Source organism: Halichoerus grypus, chromosome 3 (assembly GCF_964656455.1).
Source record: "Halichoerus grypus chromosome 3, mHalGry1.hap1.1, whole genome shotgun sequence".
Lineage (NCBI taxonomy): Eukaryota > Metazoa > Chordata > Mammalia > Carnivora > Phocidae > Halichoerus > Halichoerus grypus.
In genome coordinates, this window is record NC_135714.1 from 38,989,643 (window position 1) to 39,012,325 (window position 22,683).

Genomic DNA, 22,683 nt, shown 5'->3' on the forward strand with positions numbered 1-22,683 from the left:
TATTACTAAAATGTCTATACTACCCAAAGCAATCTACACATTCAATGCAATCCATATCAAAATAACGCCAGCATTTTTCACAGAGCTAGAACAAACAATTCTAAAATTTGTATGGAACCATAAAAGACTCCAAAATAGCCAAAGTAATGCTGGAAAAGAAAAGCAAATGGGAGGCATCACAATTCTGGATGTCAAGCTGTATTACAAAGCTGTAATCATCAAGACAGTATGGTATTGCACAAAAAAAAAAAAAAGACACATAGATCAATGGAACAGAATAGAGAACCCAGAAATGGAGGCACAACTATATGGCCAACTAATATTCAACAGAGCAGGAAAGAATGTCCAATAGAAAAAAGGCAATCTTTTCAACAAATGGTGTTGGGAAAACTGGACAGCAACATGCAGAAGAATTAAACTGGACCACTTTCTTACACCATACACAAAAATAAATTCAAAATGGATGAAAGACCTAAATTGTAAGACAGGAAACCATCAAAATCCTAGAGGAGAACACAGGCAGCAACCTCTTTGACTTCAACCATAGCAACTTCTTATTAGACACATCTCCGGAGGCAAGGGAAACAAAAGCAAAAATGAACTATTGGGACTCAATCAAGATAAAAAAAACTTCTGCACTATTGGGACTCAATCAAGATAAAAAAAACTTCTGCACAGCAAAGGAAACAATCAACAAAACTAAAGGCAACCTATGGAATGGGAGAACATATTTGCAAATGACATATCTGATAAAGGGTTAGTATCCAAAATTTATAAAGAACTTATCAAACTCAACACCAAAAAACAAATAATCCAGTTAAGAAATGGGCAGAAGACATGAATAGACATTTTTCCAAAAAAGACATCCAGACGGCTAACAGACACATGAAAAGATGCTCAACATCACTTGGCATCAGGGAAATACAAATCAAAACCATAATGAGATACCACCTCACACCTGTCAGAATGGTTAAAATTAACAACTCAGGAAACAACAGATGCTGACAAGGATGTGAAGAGAGGGGAACCCTCTTACACTGTTGGTGCAAATGCAACTGGTGCAGTCACTCCAGAAACCAGTATAGAGGTTCCCCAAAAAGTTAAAAATAAAATTACCCTATGACCCAGCAATTGCATTACTAGGTATTTATCCAAAGAATACAAAAGTGCTGATTTGAAGGAACACATGCACCCCAATGTTTACAGCAGCACTATCAACAATAGCCAAATTATGGAAAGAGCCCAAATATCCATCGACTGATGAATGGATAAAGAAGATATGGTATATATAAATATTACTTGGTGATCAAAAAGAATGAAATCTTGCCAATTGCAACAATGTGGATGGAACTAGAGTGCATTATGCTAAGCAAAATAAGTCAGAAAAAGACAAATACCATATGATTTCACTATTTGTGGAATTTAAGAAACAAAATAGATGAACAGAGGGGAAGGGAAGGAAAAATAAAATAAGATAAAATCAGAGAGGGAGGCAAACCCTAAGAGACTTAAATACAGGGAACAAACTGAAGGTTGTGGGAGGGAGGTGAAAGGGAGGATGGGCTAAGAAGGTGATGGGCATTAAGGAGGGTACTTGTTGGGATTAGCACTGGGTGTTATTTGTAAGTGATGAGTCACTAAATTCTACTCCTGAAACTAATGCTACACTATATGTTAACTAACTTGAATTTAAATTTAAAAATTTAAATTAAAAAAAATCACCCAAAATCCTAACATCTTTAAATAACTACTAATAACTATTTCCATACATATTCTTGATTATATATACACATATGCATGCATTTTTAGGATGCTTATTTTCTCTTAACAGCATACCGTAAATATTTTACCATAAGTTGTTTGGGTGGAGTTCTTTTAATTTAATTTTTAATGGGTTCTCCCAAAATGTGTTTTATTGACAAATCACCATTTCTTATCATTAAAATTTGTCAGTGAATAGTGGCACTCCAAAAAAAAAAAAGGAAAGAAGAATTTTTCAGTAACCATTCAGGGGTGGACTCACAAGCAATCAAACTAGGATGCACATGACTTGTCAAAATAAAAATGCTGTAAAGATATTCTGAATCATTTTCCGCATTTTGGATATAAAGTGGTCATGAAAATTAAACTACATAACTGGAATTATCATCTAAACTACTAATCTAGGGTTTCAGGCCAGCAGCAACGTTGCCAAAGCAGTAAGGGTAAAGTAATATTACAGTTGGATTAGCTGAGTAATTGCCTTGGTTTCTACTTGACTTGTCCACGGTCTTATTATCTTCAAAGATAATTTGCACTTTAAACATAAGGCCGCATGTAGCATTTTGGGTTCTTATCAAATTCAGAGGCGACCTCTTCCTCTAGGCCTGATTTCATTTTTTATTCTTTTAAATAAAACAATAATGTACACCTTTAAGAATGCCCAATAGATCAAGCATTTTTTTAAGATTTATTTATTTGAGAGAGAGAGAAAGAGAGCACATGTGAGCGGGGGCAGGGGCAGAGGGAGAGAATCTTGAACCAGACTCCCCACTGAGTGCAGAGCCCTATGTGGGGCTCCATCCCACAACCCATGAGATCATGATCGTGCAGAAACCAAGAGCCGGGAGCTTAACCGACCGAGCCACCCAGGTGCCCCCTAGATCAAGCATTCTTAAATAATATACAATCCTAAATAAGATTTTAAAACAATCTTAAATGACTTTTTGATATTGACATACTAGATTCTCTGCTTATGGGTTAATCCTTTTCTCATATGTTCAAGTGAATGTGGTCATTCCACTGCTTAGAGAATATAGGCGTAAAGGACCATCACCAAACAACTCTCTCAAAATGGAGAGGGGCTTTGATCTTCCTTTATATCCAGAGGGGAAATTGCTGGCAGAGGTGGTGACTTCTAAGCACCATAACTCTAAGACCTCATCTGAGATGAGTTGAACAAGCAAGGCCCTCTCCACTCCGTGACAGCAATATGAAGCAAAAGACTGTCTCAGTTTTGGAAGAGAGTTCTTACAGAAATTTACAAAGAGTACAAGTTTTATTCGGTTGAAATAGTGTGAAATTCATCTTCAAGAAAGGTGTACCCAGATCTTGGCAGGACTTAGAAACAAGAGTTAACCGTCACATTTATTTCCGTCTTTTGCCCAAGTTATTTTTTTAAGGAGGGAGTGTACAAGGAGTTGGGATATTCATTAAATATATACACAATGTAAAAAGGGTTTTAAGACTACAAAAAAAAAATTGACCATAAATATTCCGGAAAAATCTAATCCATGATTGTTAACGTAAATTGGAAAGAGATAGATAAGAATTTTTTTCTGAGACTTAAAATATTCTCCCTTTTACAATTAAGACAAAATATAAATGACTTGTGGCTGTTTGAGAAAATTTTGTTGGTAACAAACATATAAGACAAACATTTCATAGTAAGATTCTAGGATTTCCAGGTGTGATTATCTTTTACCCCACCACTGATTTTGGCAATAGAGCATGACTGGTTCTTATCTGTGACCAAAAATTTCCCTAAAACGTAGGCACTTACATAAATTAATTAGCACTTATTAAAGGAAACTTGACGTTGTGAAGGGAAGGTTATTTTCATGAGCGTACAGGCTTACATTAGTACCCCCAAATGGTAATTGATGGGGACAGAACAGAATATCCCATTCCATTGTTCCAGAAGGGAAGAAAGGAAAATTCTAAGACCCCTAGGCTGATGAGACTGATTCAGTCTGGGCAGGATTCGAGCCCCGGGCCCCATAGAAGGGGAATCCGTAATTGATGGAGGCAGCTCGCTTTCTCTAAACGTAAGTCAAAAACAGACCTCACTTTCTTATTTGATAGGATTGCAAAATCAGCGAATCAGGAAAATGTGATAAATACAGAGATATAGACTCGAGGCTAAAACAGTTAGGCAAATATTAAATGGATAAATTCCAGTGCCACCCCGTAAAGTGCTGATCAAAGACTTTTGATATCAACCTAGAGGGATATTGCCAAGAGAGTGTTACAGGGCTCTATCTTTGTCTCATTCCGCATTTGTCTCAATCAAGGGAATAATGATAAAAGGCACGTTTATCAAATTTGAAGATAACATGAAACTAAGAGGGTGAGCAAATAAGGATTTAAAAAAAAAAAAAAAAACACCCAACGGGCTAGAACAGCAAGTCAAATTGAATTAGATAACATTTAATGGGGACAATATTAGATCCTATATTTGAGTCTGAAGGGGGGAAAAATGTGACTGTCAAAATGCCAATTTGAACTTGTGCTGCTGTAATAGAAGACCAGCAAGACCAGTGACTAGAATATAAAAGTCTTGCTCCTTGTTAGCCGCCCACACTGAAACTACCATGAGTTAGACAGGCATGGCGTACAGCGTGTAAGCATGGGGCCAGGAAAATGGTAGAGAAGGTCAGAATAGGGTCAGACAGATGTCCAGTCTCAGAGACGGCACCTGGACAACCCAAGGGTATAGCTATTGCAGGCAGTCCAACCTGCCAGGCAACTTCATCCTGAGAAATTACAGGTGGCTGGCTAATTTAGAGTTCAGGATGGGCCAACAATTAGGGTCAGGAGATCTGATGATCATAGCAGGATTCCCATCAGTGAGAAATTTAAGAGGAACTGGATATATTTCAAATAAAGAAACCTTGGAAGGAGATCTTAGGCAATGCACTAAAGCCCTATTGGTATCTGGGATCCAGCCAAGCCATTTTGCCATCAGGCAAAGTGTTTTAAATTATTGGCTCAAAAATACATAGAGAAAACTACAATCTTAAAACAAATATATACAATACAATACAATCTTAAAATAAATATAACAAAACACACACACATATATATACAAAACAAATATATACAATACAATCTTAAAACAAATAGAACATTAACAAGTCAGCTAAAACCCAGTGCTTTTATAGTGACATGTAAAGTATGTTTAACATGGGATGTTAATGCATTTTAATGTAGCTAATATAATGCGCGAAGGTGTCTCCAAAAACAAAAGTGCCCGCGGTCTAAAAGTCTTTAAATAGAGATGATCTAGTGTATACAAGGATTAATGGACTAGGTGGTATTAAGCAATCAAGGACTCTCGAAAAGTCATTTTGGGAATTTTCATATTGGCCAAACATAGGAGATGCCAAGGCTTGACAGGAGTGGGTAGAATCCTGAGAAAACGGACTTTGGTCTTGGTGCACTAGGTCTTAGATCTGGCTGAAAATAAGGGGGATCCTCAGGGGATGCTTAAGAAACTAGAAAACATGCCTGGACTCTACGATTCCAAATCTGAAGGACATCATGTAATTCCAAACCTGCTGCTGCTGAATTCTTAAATCAGTCAGGAGTGGCTCAATGACCAGGGCAGAATTAACCTTGGGAGTAAGGGAAAGGAGCCAGATAACTCAGGTAGAAGAGACAGGGTAGACATAGCCACCTCTCAGTTTGGGACTCTGCACTTCAAGGGGCATATAAGCAACCTGGAAACTACTGAGCAGAGAAAGCTTCATAGACAGGATATCCCGGGAGAGACCAGAGCCAGGAGAATGAAAGACTGAAAGGGATCAGGAGAGTTGTCCTCAGATAATGGGAGGTGCTCTCATGTAGAAAGTCACTGGGTTTGTCTTCTATTAACACAATGGATAGACAACGATCTGACAGTAAATGCCCTCCTGAAAGATGAATTTTTGCTTATTATAAGGACATATTTTCTAATGATCACCTACAAACCTAATTAACAATTGATAGCCATCCCTAGGGACTGGGTGACCACTCCAACAGTATTTTGTCAGACAGGAGTCAAACGTTAAGTGGATTGCTGCACAGATTTGTACTTAAGGTTTTTTAATACTGTGAGAACACTTTAAAAATATGTCTTCCACAGTCTCTCATGGTTTGCCTCCCTCTCTGATTTCTTCCCGTCCAGTTTTCCCTCCCTTCCCCTGTGGTCCTCTGCACTATTCTTTATGTTCCACATATGAGTGAAACCATATGATAATTGCCTTTCTCTGCTTGACTTATTTCACTTAGCATAATCCCCTCCAGCCCCACCCATGTCGAAGCAAATGGTGGGTATTCATCCTTTCAAGATGGCTGAGTAATATTCCGTTGTATATAGGAACCACATCTTCTTTATCCATTTGTCTGTTGAAGGCCATCTTGGCTCCTTCCACAGTTTGGTTATTGTGGACTTTGCTGCTATGAACATTGGGGTTCATGTGCCCCTTCTTTTCACCACATCTGTATCTTTGGGATAAATACCTACTAAGAGACTCTGGACTCCAGGAAACAAACTGAGGGTTACAGAGGGAAGGGGGTGGGGGAGGGGTAACCAGGTGATGGGTATTAAAGAGGGCATGTGTTGTGGTGAGTGCTGGGTGTTATACGCAACTGATGAATCGTTGAGCACTACACCAGAAACTAATGATGTACTATATGTTGGCTAACTGAACATAATCATATATATATATATATATATATATATATATATATATATATGTCTTCCACAGTTTGTTTATGGCTTCTTAGGATATCACAGTGGTACAGATGTAGGTGAGAAAGGAATCCAAATAAGCTTTTAGAATAAATGTTGTAACAGATTTGGAGCCATTGGAAAGATTACACTTGTTTGGGATCCTTATCTGCTGCTGAGATGCACAATTACAAATATCTAATAACCTTTTAATATAAAGTGTCTACACAACTACAAGAACAGAGATACTGATAAACTAAAATTTCTGCCCTCATGTAGAAGGAGAAGGAAGAACTGGGGAGTGGCAGACTATTAGATTTATTTCAGTAGGTCATTTTCTAACAATAGTTGAAATGCTGATCGTGAGTGTGATCCAGGACACTTCAATAAGTGCAAGTAGGGGCTGATGAATATAGGAAGGGAATATATTGGCTCCTATAACTGGACCAGCCACTTTCCGCTCGACGTTTCTTATTTGCTGATAACTAAAAGAGAGAGGGAAATCTCTCCTCTAACTTTTGAACAAAAGTCCCAGATTTCTCTAGAAGTGAACCAGTTTGGGTCACCTCCCTATTTCCAAGAAATAATTTGATCAGGGGATTGCTGTGAGCTGATTGTTTTAGATCTGGATTATTGCCTAATCTTGAGCCAGTCACTACAGCAAGGGGGATGATATTTTAACAATGGGCCTAAGCCAATCAAGCTCCACACCAGGAAAGGTGAGGTGAGGCTATGGCTGCTCCTCAAAGGGAAATACATTTACCTCCGCCCACTCATGGATTAGAAGCTTGAATATCTACATTATCTAAAACACAAATTTAGGTACAATTTTAGACCATCCTCTCAGGTCTATTAAACACAGTGGGGAGTAATTTTTATTTCCAGATTAGAAAATGTATCCAAAAGAGAGTGTTTCAGATAATGAAGAGAAACACTAACATCCAGATCCTTCTACATTTGTACTAGCTCCATGCATCTTTATCCATTGACATCAACTTAATTTTATCTGTACTTTCTGCACCACTAAGAAGTCCCCAGGGGCTGAGAGGAAATTTTGAGAGCTTCTGTGTAGTTATTGTTGCTAGGAAACAATATCCTTGGTATCCAAGTGTTCAGGCTTTGAGGCTCTGTGTGAAGTCACTGGTTCATAAAGGAAAGCCTTTGGTAAATAGCTTGTTTAGATGTGAGTAAATTGATGTTCACTCTCTGTGGCAAAATGTTCCTGTGTAACCTTTGAATAATAGTGTATTTCTAGGCCTCTATTCTTTCCTTTGGATCCAGCTGCCATTATTGCTCTCATGAGAACTCAAACTTCTACCTGAAATGGAGTGAGCATTTTCTTTTTCCCCACAAATCATGTGTTAGTTATCTCAGTGCCTTGAACGCTAAGCCTAACGGGTTTTAGTTAAACATAGTACAAGTGAACTTGGAAATAAAGACCCAGACCATGGACCATATAAACAGTTGAATACTATTAAAATCTGTATTGGTTGATGGCCATATTCCAGCTCTTTTGTTGTGCATGGCACTGAAGTGTTCCGCTGCTCTTCAAAATGGGGAGTCACGGCGAGGTGCTGTCTTGGTTCACCCACTGCCTTCTCTTCTCTCAACCCCAAGCTGCAAACCGTCTCCAGAGTCTCAATTCTAATTATTGCTTACATTTCTCCCGTAGGATTCTATGACTCAAAAAACCAGCTTGAGGTTGTAATTTATCACCTAATTACTCAGTAAGGCTAAAATTAACAAGCAGCTTTTCCCATTTCCTTGATGCCTAGACCCACCTGCAAGGCCCCTGTGAGCAGAATCATCTTAATCAAGGAGTAAATCCAGCTCAAGAATGCTACTATATCAAGTTACCCTGTATCAGGTTACCAGGTTGGGGCAACAAACTTAGATCTCTAAGCTGCAAACAATATTCACTAATTCATTTTTTCGAAAATATGTATTTGATACTTACTAGACAGAATCTGTTCTAGGCATCAGAAATTTTTTAAAAATGAATGAAAGAAGGTCCTTGCTTTCATAAAGTATATACAATGAGGGATGGAGGACACAAATGGCAGAAATAAACACAAAGCTACATAAACAGACGAAATATTTACATGTTCAGATGTACTCTGTATCTGACAGGATCCCATCAAGAAAACAGAAACTACTCCAGTTTTCTCAAAAAGGTAATTTAATAGAGAGAATTGCTTATAAAAATTGGAAGGTCTGGAAAAGCAAAAGGGAGAAGGGGAAATGGTTGCTGAAGGAGTGAAAGACAGGAACAGCTGACACCCCCCCAACCCCATGCGGAGGCCATGAGTCTGCATCTGCTGAGATCCTATTAGAGATGTTGTTCTAGATGCTTGTGGGGTTGCCAAAGGAGGTGCTGCCTCTTCCTCAGCGTCAAGTATCTGGAATCACCCTCCTGCCCCAGCAGCAATCACTGCTAGAGCCAGAATCCAGAACCTTCCCTTCCCTTCCATCTTGTAAGCTTCAGCCAGTTCTTCCAAGGCCCAGCACCCAACACGAAGCCAGAGAGACAGGGAGCCTAGCCCAGCATACAGTGCAGCGTATAGAAAGTGAGGTACAGAAACCCACCTAATGAATGGTTAGCATAAGCCACAACAGAGGTTTTAATCAAAAGCTCTGGTAATCCCAAACCTGGAGCAAATAATTCTTCCCTAGGAGAAAAAGAGAATGTATCAATCCAGTTTCTATTGCAGATAACAGAAGCCCATTTGGCTAGCTTAAGCATAGATTTAATATAGGAAAGTGGTACTTACAAAATTAAAGGACTGAAGTAGTAGGTCTAGGCTGGGTCACTGGAAGTGACTCCCAGAGCCACGTGCAAACTGGCCCTCCAAGGGAACCAATAGCACCACTGCAATCAGGAAGCTGGTAATCAGGTAGCTTCTACCACCATGTTGATTTGAGGACCACCAAAGCTAAAACCAGAATCCCCGGCTCCTGAGCCATCTATACTACTATATGAGCTGTACCAACAAAATGAATACCTCAAATACCACCTCTGACATCACTTACCTCCATCTAATCCAGGGAACCTAAATCATATCCACACCGTTGGTTGCAAGGGAATCTGGGAAATGTAGTTGTTGTCTTTCCTGAAGGAGATCAGAACACATGCTAAAAAAAGCCAATATACATAGTATCTGACACAGAAGGAATTCTGGGGTGAAATATATAGCATTGTAGATGACATCTCCAAGCTCCCAGAGAACAAGGGCCCTGTTGGTTTTATTTAGCACTGTACCTCCAGTACTTTTCCAGTACCTGGCTCATAGTCTGCACTTAATAAATATCTACCCCTTGAATGAATAGACACACATGCACAGGTTAGTGCCTGGTTGTCAAGTTAAGGTCGGTAACACAAAGCCAGGAGTCCTAATGATAAGAAGCAAGAATTCAATAGTCTATAAACTTTTATTAGATGCTGACTATATGCTAGGAACTTGGTACACAGGCTAGACACTGAGGTACAAAGAGGAATGAAAACCAGTCCCTGACCTCAAGGAACTCAGAGCCTGGTGGGAGAAAGATAAATACTCCAAGTAAAATTCAACATGGTTCTGTGCTTTGTTCAAGGCGAGCATGTAGTTGAGTTGATAAAAGTCAATTGGGAGCAGGAAGAGCTATGACTAGTTGTCTTAGGTATCTGCCTACACTTCTTCCTACACTCAGTCATGGCTACCAATCACTTTACTCTTCTCAGCCCACTTTTACCTTTGCATACTGAAATCTTTGAAGATTTTATAATGTTTGTATATATTTAACTTTGCCCTTTACATTTCAGTTTTCCTGCTAAAATTGAGTCGCTTATTGAGTAAATTTTATGAAGTAAATCACAGTTTCCCACTGACATCATCCTAATGTTATGTTATTCCCTCTACATGTTATTCACTCTACTTATTATTCCCTCTGGCAGGCAGGCCTGCTCCACCCATCTGGGCAAATCCTCTGCAAAGCCGTCTCTAACTCCCTGAGGTCGACAATTTGTTCAGCCCGCTTTTAGACCATGAGTTACTGAAGAGCAGTGTCAAGTGTGACGCACTATATAAACTTAGTGCCTAGAATAGTGCTTGATATATAGCAGACACTCAAAATATGTGTATTAGAATGTTAGATATAGTTTTCACTGATTTGCCTTGCCAGTTTAGAGGTAGTTGGTATTTGTGCTTCAGCAGAGGTCCTGATGGATATCCAGGAAGATGAGAGGTTGAATCCAGAGTTGTCCATGGCAGGGAAGAAGAGTCAGGAAAGACCTTCTATTAGAGCATTCAGGAAGGGGAAGTGAGCAAGCAGGTGTCTCTGATGAGCAGCATATAGAAGCTAACACAGAAGCTGTGTTTTATCAGCTCCGTTTTTACTCCTACTAGAAACAGGCCACCCAGGGCCACAGAGTAATGATAGAGGCTTAATGAGGTCAAAAGCTGCAGATGAATCCATCCCCAAACTGGGACAAGGCCAAGGGTTTGTATTCAGGCTTTGACCTATAAATAGTATGTCTCTTCACAGAGAGTCTCAAGATACTAGGTTTAGAACTTCCTCCCTAACAAATACTTACAGTTCAAATACTCTATGTTGCCAACTAAAAGCAAAATCGTGTGTAGTCTAGCTCAGAATAGGACAGTATCTCTTTGGGAAATGTAAGGAGCCTAACAAGGACCTATCTGAATGAGAACCACTCCAGCCTCATATAAAGGTGAGGAAAGGGTATGAGATATGCTAGTCTAAATCCCACACTTAGATCAAGTCAGACAAGAAGAGAGCTTTAAATTTGGCGTATATTGTCTTGGCTTCCTTAAAGAATTTTTTTAACTAAATTGTACTTATTTTGATTCCATCTATCATTTTGAAAAAGCTTACCTCTCATACCATCTTCCTGAATGGATGCTGCTGAGGTATTTTTCATCCCATAACAAAGGTGGATGGGAGAAATTGTTTCCCAGGCTTAGCATCAGCACTTCTCCTTCTTCCAAGCCAACTGGTTTGTTTACATCTCAGGGGCATTGTGAATTTTTTAACTGATCTGATTTTGTGTTGATAGAAGGCACTTTTATGGCCCTGCAGAGAGACAGGTCCGGATAATCCTGGAAGCTCATTCCCTCCTTCCTGGCAGACAGCAGACTCAGCAGATCTCAGTTAACCTGACCGAAGGCTGTGCCTTTATGACCAGGCCCCTTCCTCCACCGGGACCTTCCATTGTCACACAGTCCCCTAGTCAGATACAAATGTCCAGCCAATCCCGTAGAAAGTAAAGCATTACAAGGCCGGGCCCCTCTCTACTGGAATCTTGGCTACAGCGCACTCAGTCTACCTCTGACGAGCCTAAGCGGAAGGGTAAGGAGAATTTGGGAAAATCTGCACTCCACTACATCTCTGCTGCTAAAATTTTCTCAAGTAAACCCCATTCTAGATTTTCTCCAAGTCCGTTTTTTAACTCAGCATTTTGCTTTTTTAACATAGACACATGATTCAAAAATCAAAAAATATTAAGATAAATATAGTGAAAATTTCCCTCCCATCCCTAGCACCTCTCTACTTAGTGCCCCCAAAGGAAATCATCGGTATTAGTTTGCCATCTGACCCTTTAGAGTTTTTTTAGACATATACAAGTATATATAACTATATTTTAGCTTTTCCTGTATTTTTCTCACACATGCTAGCATGTTATAGCCAAACTTTGTGGGTTTTTTTTTTTCATTAAATGTAGTTTTGGAGAGTTTTTCATATTATATGTGAATATAATTCTCTCATTCTTTTTTCCACTTTACAACAGTACATTAACATACCATAATTTAGTCAACCACTCCTATTGAGGGGCATTTATATTGTTTCAAATATTTCATTATTAGAAACAGTGATATAGGTGTGCCTGCGTGGCTCAGTCAGTTAAGAGTCTGACTTTGGCTCAGGTCATGATCCCAGGACCCTGGGATCGAGCCCCGCAGTGAGCTCCTTACTCAGCAGGGAGCCTGCTTCTTCCTCTCCCTCTGCCCTTCCCCCTGCTTGTGCTCTCGTGCTCTCTCTCTCTCTCTGTCAAATAAATAAATAAAATCTTAAAAAAAAAAAGAAACAGTGCTATGATGAATAATCCTGTACACTCTTCACAATTATGCAATTCAATCATTGGGATAGATTTCTACAATAGGAATTTCTGAGTCAAAGGATATATACATTTGTACTTTTGATAGATAAAGCCAAACTGCATTCTATATGGGTTTTACCAAATTACATCTTCGCCAGCTATGTATGACAGTATTTGCTTTTTCACATGCTCAGCAACACAATGTGTTATCCATTTGTGGATTTTTGCCAAATTGTCAGGCAAAAAAATGTATTTTGATATATAGTCTTTATTTTAATTTGTATCTGTCTTATTATGATTGAGATTGGGCATTTTTCCCTTTTCAATGAACTGTCTTTTAATATCCTTTTTCCATTTTGTTATTAGGTTTTGGTTCTTTTTGTTTGTAGAAACTCTTTATATATTTAGAAATGTAGCACTTATCTGCAATATGCACTACAATTATTTTTTTTAAAGATTTTATTTATTTATTCGAGAGAGAGAGAGCAGAATGAGAGAGGGAATATGAGTGGGGGAGGGGCAGAGGGAGAGAGAGAAGCAGACTCCCTCGGAGGAGGGAGCCCAAAGAGACAAGGACAAGGGGCTCCATCCCAGGACCAGGGGATCATGACCTGATCCAAGGCAGACACTTAACCAACTGAGCCACCCAGGCGCCCCCACACAATTATTTTTTGTTTACTATTTGCTTTTGATGTTGTTCATAGGGTTTTGGCATGACTTTTTTTTAATATGTGGACAAATCTGTCATTTCTTATGACTTCTGGTTATTATAATTGAAAAAGGCTTCCTCAATGCCAGGATTATAAAAGAATTCTTCCTTGTTTTCTTCTAGTACATACATGGTTTTATTTTCTAGATAAAACTACAATTAATTTGAAGTTTATAATAATACATGAAACGAAATACAAGTCCAAACTAATTTTTCCAGTAGCTCCCCAGTTTTTTCTACATGATTTATGAATTTATGAAACTATCTTTTTCCCAATTTTTCCAGGTGCAAATTCTATCATAAACTAAATTCCTCTGTTCATCTGACTCTGGTTCTGAATTGTCAGCTGTGGCCCATTGATCTTTCTGTTATACCAGCATTAGAATAATACTACTGTTATTTTTGAAGGTTTTTAGTACATTTTACTACCTGATAGGACTAAGTGTCCTTTATCTCTTATTTTTTAGTTTTCTTGGAATGTCTGATTTGTTTATTTTAACATTAGAATCATTTTGTTCAGTTTCCAAAACAAAAAGCCTATTGTTATAGGTAATCACGTTAAATTGTAAATGAACTTCTGATGTTGAGTCTTTCTATTCAAAAACATGAAATGCTATTTTATTTATTTAAGGCTTCTTTTGTGCCCTTCAAGAATGTTTTAAATGTTGCATATACCTTGCATATTTTTCAGTTTATTACTAGATATTTTGTCTCTATTTTAAAACGAGTCTTTTCTTCTATTATATATTATAAATTATTGTTTTCATATATGAAAGCTACCCATTTCTATATAGTAATTTTGTACCCCATTACCATACCAAATCCTGTTATTTATAATAGTTATTCAGTTAATTCTTTAGGGTTTACTGAACATACAATTGTATAATTTTCAAATATTGATAGTTTAACCAGCTGCTTTACAACTTTATACTTGAATTCTCTATCTCTTGCCTAATGCATTGGTTAGTATTTCCAGAACAGTGTTAAATAAAAGCATTGGTGGTGGACACTCTTATCTTGTAACTCTCTGGGAATGTTCTAGTGTTTCTACAATAAACATGATGCTGGCTTTGAGACTGAGATAGATATATCTTATTATGTAAGGAAGTATCCATCTATTCATACTTATTGAGTGTTGTTGTTTTGTTAAAAGACTAAATGGCTATTACATTTTGCAAATGCCCTTTTGGCACCTGAGTAAATATACTTTCCTTTTCTCTAAATCTGTTAATATAATGAAGTATATTACTAGAATTTTCTAATATTAAACATTTTGCACTCTTAGAATAACCCCACTAGTTGTGCTTTATTATTTAATGTATTGCTGGATTTTGTTCACTAATATGCTCTGCTTACTTTATGAAAATAATTTGGAAGTATTCGTTCTCGGCCATTACTTTGGAACTATTTAAGTAGTAATAGAATTATAAGTTCTTAAATATTTGAGTCTAGTGGGTGTTTGTTTGTAGGAAGTGAAATCAAGCTATTTTGATCTTCTATCTCTGATTTGGACTTTAGCAAATGCTTTTCTTACAAGAAAATTATCTATTTCATTCAGATTTTCTAATTTGTTTGCACAGACTTAAACAAAGTAGTCTTATGATTTTTACAATTCCCCTCTTTCCAAGGTGACTTCTCTTATTATGTGTTATTTGTCCATCCTGAATCATTTATTTATTCAGACTTTTTTGTAGAATAGTTTCCTCAAACAGGTCCCTGGGTGATATGTTCTCTGATCTTTGTATACTGTCTCTGGAAAGAAGCAATATGGCAGGGAATGGGACTCTTGGGTCTCAGATTTGCTGTCCTTTTTGCCTATATGCTAGATATTCTGTAGATGTTATTCCATAAGCTTTTCCTTTCCATATAAGAAGTCCAATATGTTTTCCTTTCAAAATACCTTGTACTTTCTGTCTGGAAAATTCTAAAATTATTCTTTTACTCTTGGAATTCAGGATTGATATCACAATTACCTAATATAATGAGCCCTTCAATTTGCAAAATACTTTATTCATTAAGCTCAAGAGAATTTGTGTTTTCTTTTTATTATGGCTCCTCTTCTTCTTTCAAGAATGCCTACTATTTATATATTAGATCTCTTGGATGAGTCCTTCAAAGCCATTATGTTTTCTTCATACTTTCCAAATCTCTATAATATTGTTCTCTTTTGAGATATTTCTTTCAAACCGTCTTCTAAGACATTAATCCACCCTCACCAGTGACCATCTTCTCAATTTATCTCAAACATCTTTTATTAAAATCTATGGGTTTTATTTATTTTTTTAATTATTTATTTATTTGAGAGAGAGAGAGCGAGAGCAGGAACACAAGCAGGGCGAGTGGGAGAGGGAGAAGCAGGCTTCCTGCAGAACAGGGAGCCCAATGCGGGGCTCAATCCCAGGACCCTGGGATCATGACCTGAGCCGAAGGCAGACCCTTAACGACTGAGCCACTCAGGTGCCCCAAAATCTATGGGTTTTAGTACAAGAAAAGTTTTTGTGCTCTAATCAAATATACTTAAGTGTTTATGTGTGTGTGTGTGTGTGTGTGTGTGTGTGTGTGTGTGTTTATTTCTTAAGTGTTCCTATATTTTTAGTAAGGGTGGGAAATGAAGAGTACAAGCTATTGTCTGCTTCCTCCACCAGTTCTTTTCACTAGGGGCCATCTACTTTGGATGTTCTGCTTGTTTCTCTTCTCTAGGACTATCAGATTCTGTTACAAACATTGTTGTTTTTTCCTAAATACACCTTGGGGTTTGGGCCCAGCTGCCAGAGAACCATAAATAGAAACACTGTTCTAGGGGAAAAGTATGGTGAGCTCCTATTAAGTTGTCATTCTTCTGCTGATACATCAGGAGGTAGTCTCTTTCTCTGAGACAGCCTACCTTTTTAACTGTCTCACCTCTCCTTAAAGGACTGAAAAAACAATTCCTCCAAAGAGTCACACAGGTGTTAGTACCCTTTATTTAATAGGCCCAAGGAGCCCTTTTACCCAGCTTTCTTCCTTAATCTCATCATTCCAATCCCCATTCAAGAACTCCATGCCACTAGTCCCCAGGTTCTCTCTAGTTCCAGGGCAGGGGTTGAGGGGGGTGGGTGCAGAAACCCCATGACATCATTGTTCACTAGATCCAGACAGAGCTGAGACCTCACATTCCCCAGATCCTACTTCATGTGGGTTTTTGAACTGGAAGTGGAAGGGAGACCACCAGGGTTGAATTTAAGCTGTTCTATTGCCACTAGCCATTTTCCCACAAAGAGGAGGTTCTCATTCTAAAACCTGTAAATGGGATCCAGCGGGAACCATGATTCTCTGAAACTACCATCAAATTATGTTTATTTATGTATTTATCTATCTACACATATATATGTATATGTTTCTGTGGAGTTTTTTAGAAAGTTTTTTTTTTAAGAATTTACTTTGTTTAGAGCAGTTTTAGTTTCACAGCAAAATTAAGAGGAAGATACAGAGACTTCCCATATGGCCCCTGCCACCACACATGCACAGGCTCCGTCACCAACATGCCCCACCTGACGGGTACACCTGTTACACCTGATGAACCTACACGGGCACATCATAATCACCCCAAGTCCATAGTTTACCTTAGGATTCACTCCTGGTGTTGTGCATTCCGTGGATGTGGACAAATGTATAATGACATGTATCCACCATTATAGTATCATACACAGTATTTTCACTGCCCTAAAGGTCCTCTGTGCTCTGCCTATTCATACCTCCCCACCCCCAACCCCTGGCAATCACTGATCTTTTCATTGTCTCCATAGTTTTGCCTTTTCTAAAATGTCCCATAGTTAGAATCATACGGGATGTGGCCTTTTCAGACAGTCTTCTTTAACTTAATAATACGCATATAAGTTTCCTCCATGTCTTTTCCTGGCTTGACAGCCCATTTCCTTTTGGTGCTGAGTAATATTCAATTGTCTAAAGGTACCACAGTTTATTTATCCATTCACCTACCAAAGGACAGATGCTTTGGTTGCTTCCAAGTTTGGGCAATTATGAATAAATCTTCTCTAAACATCTGTATGCAGGTTTTTGTATGATTAAAAGTTTTCAACTCCTTTAGGTAAATGCAGTGGAGCACAATTAATTACTTGATCACATGGTAAGAGTACGTTTAGTTTTTTAAGAAACCACAAAACTGTCTTCCATAGTGGCTATACCATTTTAATTCCCACTAGCAATGAATGAGAGCACCTGTTGCTTCACATCCTCACCAGCATTTGGTGGTGTTAGTATTCCAGACTTTTACCATTCCTATAGATGTGTAGTAGTATCTTACTATTGTTTTGATCTGCATGTCCCTGAAAATACATAATATTGAGCATCTTTTCATATGCTTATTTTCCATTTGTATATGTTCTTTGGTGAGGTGTCTTTGGCCCATTTTTTAATCAAGTTGTTTGTTTTCTTATTGCTGAGTTCTAAGTGCTCTTTGTATATTTTGGATAACAGTCCTTTATCAAATATGTCTTTTACAAATATTTTTCACCCAGTCTTTGGCTTGTCTTCTCAGTCTCTTGAGTTCAGAAGTTTTTATCAGATTCTCAAAATGATGTTAAGAATCACACTTTTCTAGACCCATACCTGAATTTGGTACAAATCCCCAATAAGTCAATATGTCAATAAGATGTAGATCACTCTAACTCCAGTAAGTAAAGAGGGTCTTACAGCCTCTCTGACACCAGGAATTATTGTTAAAAGTAAATATTTTCTATTTCTATGTCTGCACTTGGAAGATTACCCTTTGAAGAAAAGGCAAGTTCTTGGACCTAGAAGGAAATGGTTTAAAGAGAAATAAAATAAGATATATTGAAATGTACTACAGTAAATAATAACCTCCATAGGGTGGCAAAAGTAACAAATATAAAACAGTTGTGGGTTCAGTGAGTTCAGGAATAAGAATTCAAAAAAGAGCTTTTTGAAGAGAAGTTAGAGAATTTTAAAGTAATAAAGTTAAGACAGGTTTATTTCCCCTCAAAAAAAAAAAAAACAAAAGCCTAAAATTTCTTACATTTCTGCAGTGATATGTTAATGGTGATCCTTTGGCACTTGGCACTCCACTTCTAAATTTTAAATATATTGTTTTTTTTAAATCTCTTTAAAAATATACTACTGACTTTAATCAAAAGTAGGTCAGCATAATGTTTACTACATTATCTTTGAAACACAAGCCCTAGTAATTCTAATGGAAAAAAAAAAAAAAAAAGATTTGATGCTTTTTTTATTTGAGGTGAATATAAATAGAAAATGAACTTAAAAATATCTTCTTTGTCTCTACCAGGTAGAAAGAGAAAAATATACCCTTCCATACGCCTTAAATGGTTTTTAGTTTTTAAAATATATCCATACATTGTTTTTATACAAGTTAGTCTTTTATATGACCATAACCCAGCTAAACCACTGGCAAGTGGGAGCAGAAGTGGAAAGGTTAGATCTTTCTAATGCAATCTACAATCCTCTACACATTCCTCTTAAATTAACAAAAGCTCACCCTCATAAATATTAACCTATAAAAGTATTATCAAGAATTCATATAGTTCTTCTACACTTATTGCAGTGAGCAAGCATAATGTATAGAATTATTGATCACCCAAAACTAATATAATATTGTATATGAACTATACTTCGATTTAAAAATTTAATTAAAAAATTCATATAGTTCTTAATTTTTCACCTATATATTAGAGATGATAAAAATACATAAATGGAAGCTTGCCTAATTTTCTAAAAGAAATGTGTATTTCTTTTTTTAAATGTCTTGATCATATAATGGGTATGTACAAATTTGGTCTTTCGCTATACTCCATCCTTTTACCCTTCTTGTTTCCCTTTTATTAAATATGTGCTCAACGGTTATTACTTATCATTGTTAAATGATGCATAATAAAAATCTGTGCTCAGGTACTAAAATCCAACTATCCTATTATCTTTTTTTTTTTTTAATTTACTTGAGAGAGAGAGAAAATGCGTGCAAGCTGGGGGAGGGGCAGAGGGAAAGAGTCCCAAGCAGACACCCCACTCAGTGCGGGGCCAAATGTGGCATTCTATCCCAACACTGAGATCATGACCTGAGCCAAAATCAAGAGTCAGGTGCTTAACCAACCGAGCCACCCACCCCCAGGCACCTCTAGCTATCCAGTTATCTAACCAAAGAGTTCCTGTTAGTAGATGCAAAGAAAATAAATATAGAGCAGTGATAACAGGTATCACTGAATGATCAGAGTTTATGTCCACAAAGCCTGATGCATCCATCCTAGCACTACAACCACAACCAACCCATCAGGAACAGTGCTCATCGTGAGACCTATAAGCCATCCTGATTTAAAGCATTGTCGTCTTACCACCACTTGCTGGGAATTTCCTCTCCAGCTCCCAGGCTGTCTTCAAAATGAATTTCTATACCAAAGGAATTCTGTTTAACTATGCTATATTTCTTGGTTTCAGATGGCTATACCACTGATGACATTGAGTTTTACTGGAATGGAGGAGAGGGAGCAGTAACTGGAGTTAATAAAATTGAGCTTCCTCAGTTTTCAATTGTCGACTACAAGATGGTGTCCAAGAAAGTGGAGTTCACAACTGGTGAGGACATTTCCCCCAAAATGAACTAGGGGCACTGTGAAAGAAAGAAGGTGATTCCTACCAAATGGAGATCTGATTTTTTTTTTCTTTTTTCTTTTTTCTTTTTTTAACTCAGGGGCATATCCACGACTGTCACTAAGTTTTCGTCTAAAGAGAAACATTGGTTACTTCATTTTGCAAACCTACATGCCTTCCACACTGATTACAATTTTGTCCTGGGTGTCTTTTTGGATCAACTATGATGCATCTGCAGCCAGAGTTGCACTAGGTAATGCATTCCCAGCACTGCAGAGCTGGTAGGACTTCGCTTCAACCAACCAACCAATGTTAGAAATTATAGGCACGGGCTTCTCTCAGAGCAAGTTAAAGAATGAGATTACCATAGCAGTCCTTGATAGTAAAGCATCTAAGTGTAAGCATTTTCAGGATGAATGTTTTACAATGCAATATCTTTTTAGCATTTTACAAAAAAAAAAAAATGGAATATATTCAATACTAACTATATAAGTGCTTCTTAGAGTCTACTTTTAAATTCTCATTACACTAATTTTTACTAACTTTGTGATGATTTCCTCTTTGGTCCCTGCTTTTTACGGTGAAGAACATTTACAACTCATTATTCTCAAAAGGATTTGGAAAAGCTAAACCTGTGACTGTTAAAAGTTATGTCAATGGTTGGGCAATACTATCTTTCTTTTTTTTTTTATTATGTTATGTTAATCACCATACATTACTTCATTAGTTTTTGATGTAGTGTTCCATGATTCATTGTTTGTATATAACACCCAGTGCTCCATGCAGTACATGCCCTCTTTAATACCCATCACCAGGCTAACCCATACCCCCCCTCCCCTCTAGAACCCTCAGTTTGTTTCTCAGAGTCCATAGTCTCTCATGGTTCGTCTCCCCCTCCAATTTCCCCCCCTTCATTTTTCCCTTCCTGCTATCTTCTTCTTTTTTTTTTTTTAACATATAATGTATTATTTGTTTCAGAGGTACAGGTCTGTGATTCAACAGTCTTACACAATTCACAGCGCTCATTATAGCACATACCCTCCCCAATGTCTATCACCCAGCCACCCCATCCCTCCCACCCCCCACCACTCCAGCAACCCTCAGTTTGTTTCCTGAGATTAAGAATTCCTCATATCAGTGAGGTCATATGATACATGTCTTTCTCTGATTGACTTATTTCGCTCAGCATAATACCCTCCAGTTCCATCCACGTCATTGCAAATGGCAAGATTTCATTCCTTTTGATGGCTGCATAATATTCCATTAAAGTTAAATCATACGGAACTGAGTTTCTCTTAAATGTAGCTCATCACACCTGAATAAGGCACAGACATTCATCAGCTATATTAATGATTTGTGATCAGGATGGAATAAAAAATGGTTTCCTTCTTTAGGGAACAAAATTCAAAATTAATCTTGCCATAGTTGAGTAATTGCTGCAAGCTGAAAGGCTATATTTGAGACTTTAAAGGGTTCCTTGGAAAGTTAGAATACGAAAGGTCTGTTTGATGAATCTGAGCATGTGTGGGTCTGCCTCATTATTTGATCCTAGAGCCCTTTCAGTTATCACTTTTTGGGGCTTATTCTCATATATGGGTGCTCGTGAATGCAAGTGTGCATACACACACTCCAAATATATAACAGCATCATTTCCAGCTAAGCTGACATATACATCACTTCTTTTGAGATTGCTGAACTGGGTTAGATGCTCAGCATACCCTTTCATACCTAGACTAATTGTCATCCCTATAGCTTATTTCTAATAGCTGAGTAATTTCTAATGGTTCACAAAGTCAGCCCTTCTCAACCTTTGAACATCCCAAAACTAAGGAAAGCCAACAAATAGTTTATCACATCATAGGTATGATTCTGCACATATTATTTAACTACAAACATGAGTACGGGTATACTAGGGTTAAAGAAAAAACAGTGGATGATGTCCACAGCAGGGAATAATAACTATCAAGGTCATGAATTGTGGTTCTCTTTACACATCTATCCTCAAAGCTAATGATATTTTGATTAGAGATGTCAGCACATAAAAATGCTGATTTAATCTTTTCTTTGAAATGTAAAATCGGGGCTATTTTAAAACTTAACTAAGTAAAAAAGGCATTTATTTACTAACCTTTCTTGCCTAAAAATTTAAACCAAGGAGTAGAAACAGAAGTGTGATTAGTGGATTTGTAAATGAACTGTCTATTTCTACTAAGGACATTAGCTAGAATTATATTAGGTAAAATTTAAAATTTTATTGAAAGAAATAAGTAAGACCATTCATGATGGCATTTCATAACAGTGCAGCACATTTGTATTCATCACTGATCTGAACCATTTTAACTTTCTGTATGGTAATCCTGACTTCCTATTTTATCTTTTCTCCTGAAAGTTAAATAGTCAAATCAGGGAATTTATCTAGAATAATCTGACGGGCAAATGAGTGCTAAATTCTTTTTTTCCCCTTTTCATTTTCTACTTCCCATTCTCTTTGCCAACTGTCTTTTGTCTTTAACGTTCATTTTAACATTTCCTGTCTTTATTTTTAAGGACTCTCATCAAATTTCAGGTTTTATCTTCTCCTCTTTTTGCTTTTATTTTAAATGCCTTTGTTTAACACCTCCTTGCTTTTTTGCCCCTAGCTACGTGATCTACAGCAAAATAGCTAATCTCAGAGTTTCTATTTATTCAGCTATACCTGCCCTATCATACTCAGCAAGCTGTTATGACAGCCATATAAGATAATGCATACTGTGTTTAAAACTGTAATATGCTATATAAATGTGTAAT

General features: G+C 37.4%; 1 protein-coding gene across 1 annotated transcript in view; it reads left to right on the forward strand.

Moving 5' to 3' along the window:
* Positions 1-22,683, forward strand: part of GABRB1 (gamma-aminobutyric acid type A receptor subunit beta1) — a 367,325-nt gene that overhangs the window by 324,574 nt on the left and 20,068 nt on the right. The window contains exons 6-7 of the mRNA XM_036071963.2: positions 19,744-19,881; positions 19,997-20,149. Of these exons, the coding sequence (XP_035927856.1) occupies positions 19,744-19,881; positions 19,997-20,149 (291 nt within the window). The remainder of the gene's footprint in view (positions 1-19,743; positions 19,882-19,996; positions 20,150-22,683) is intronic.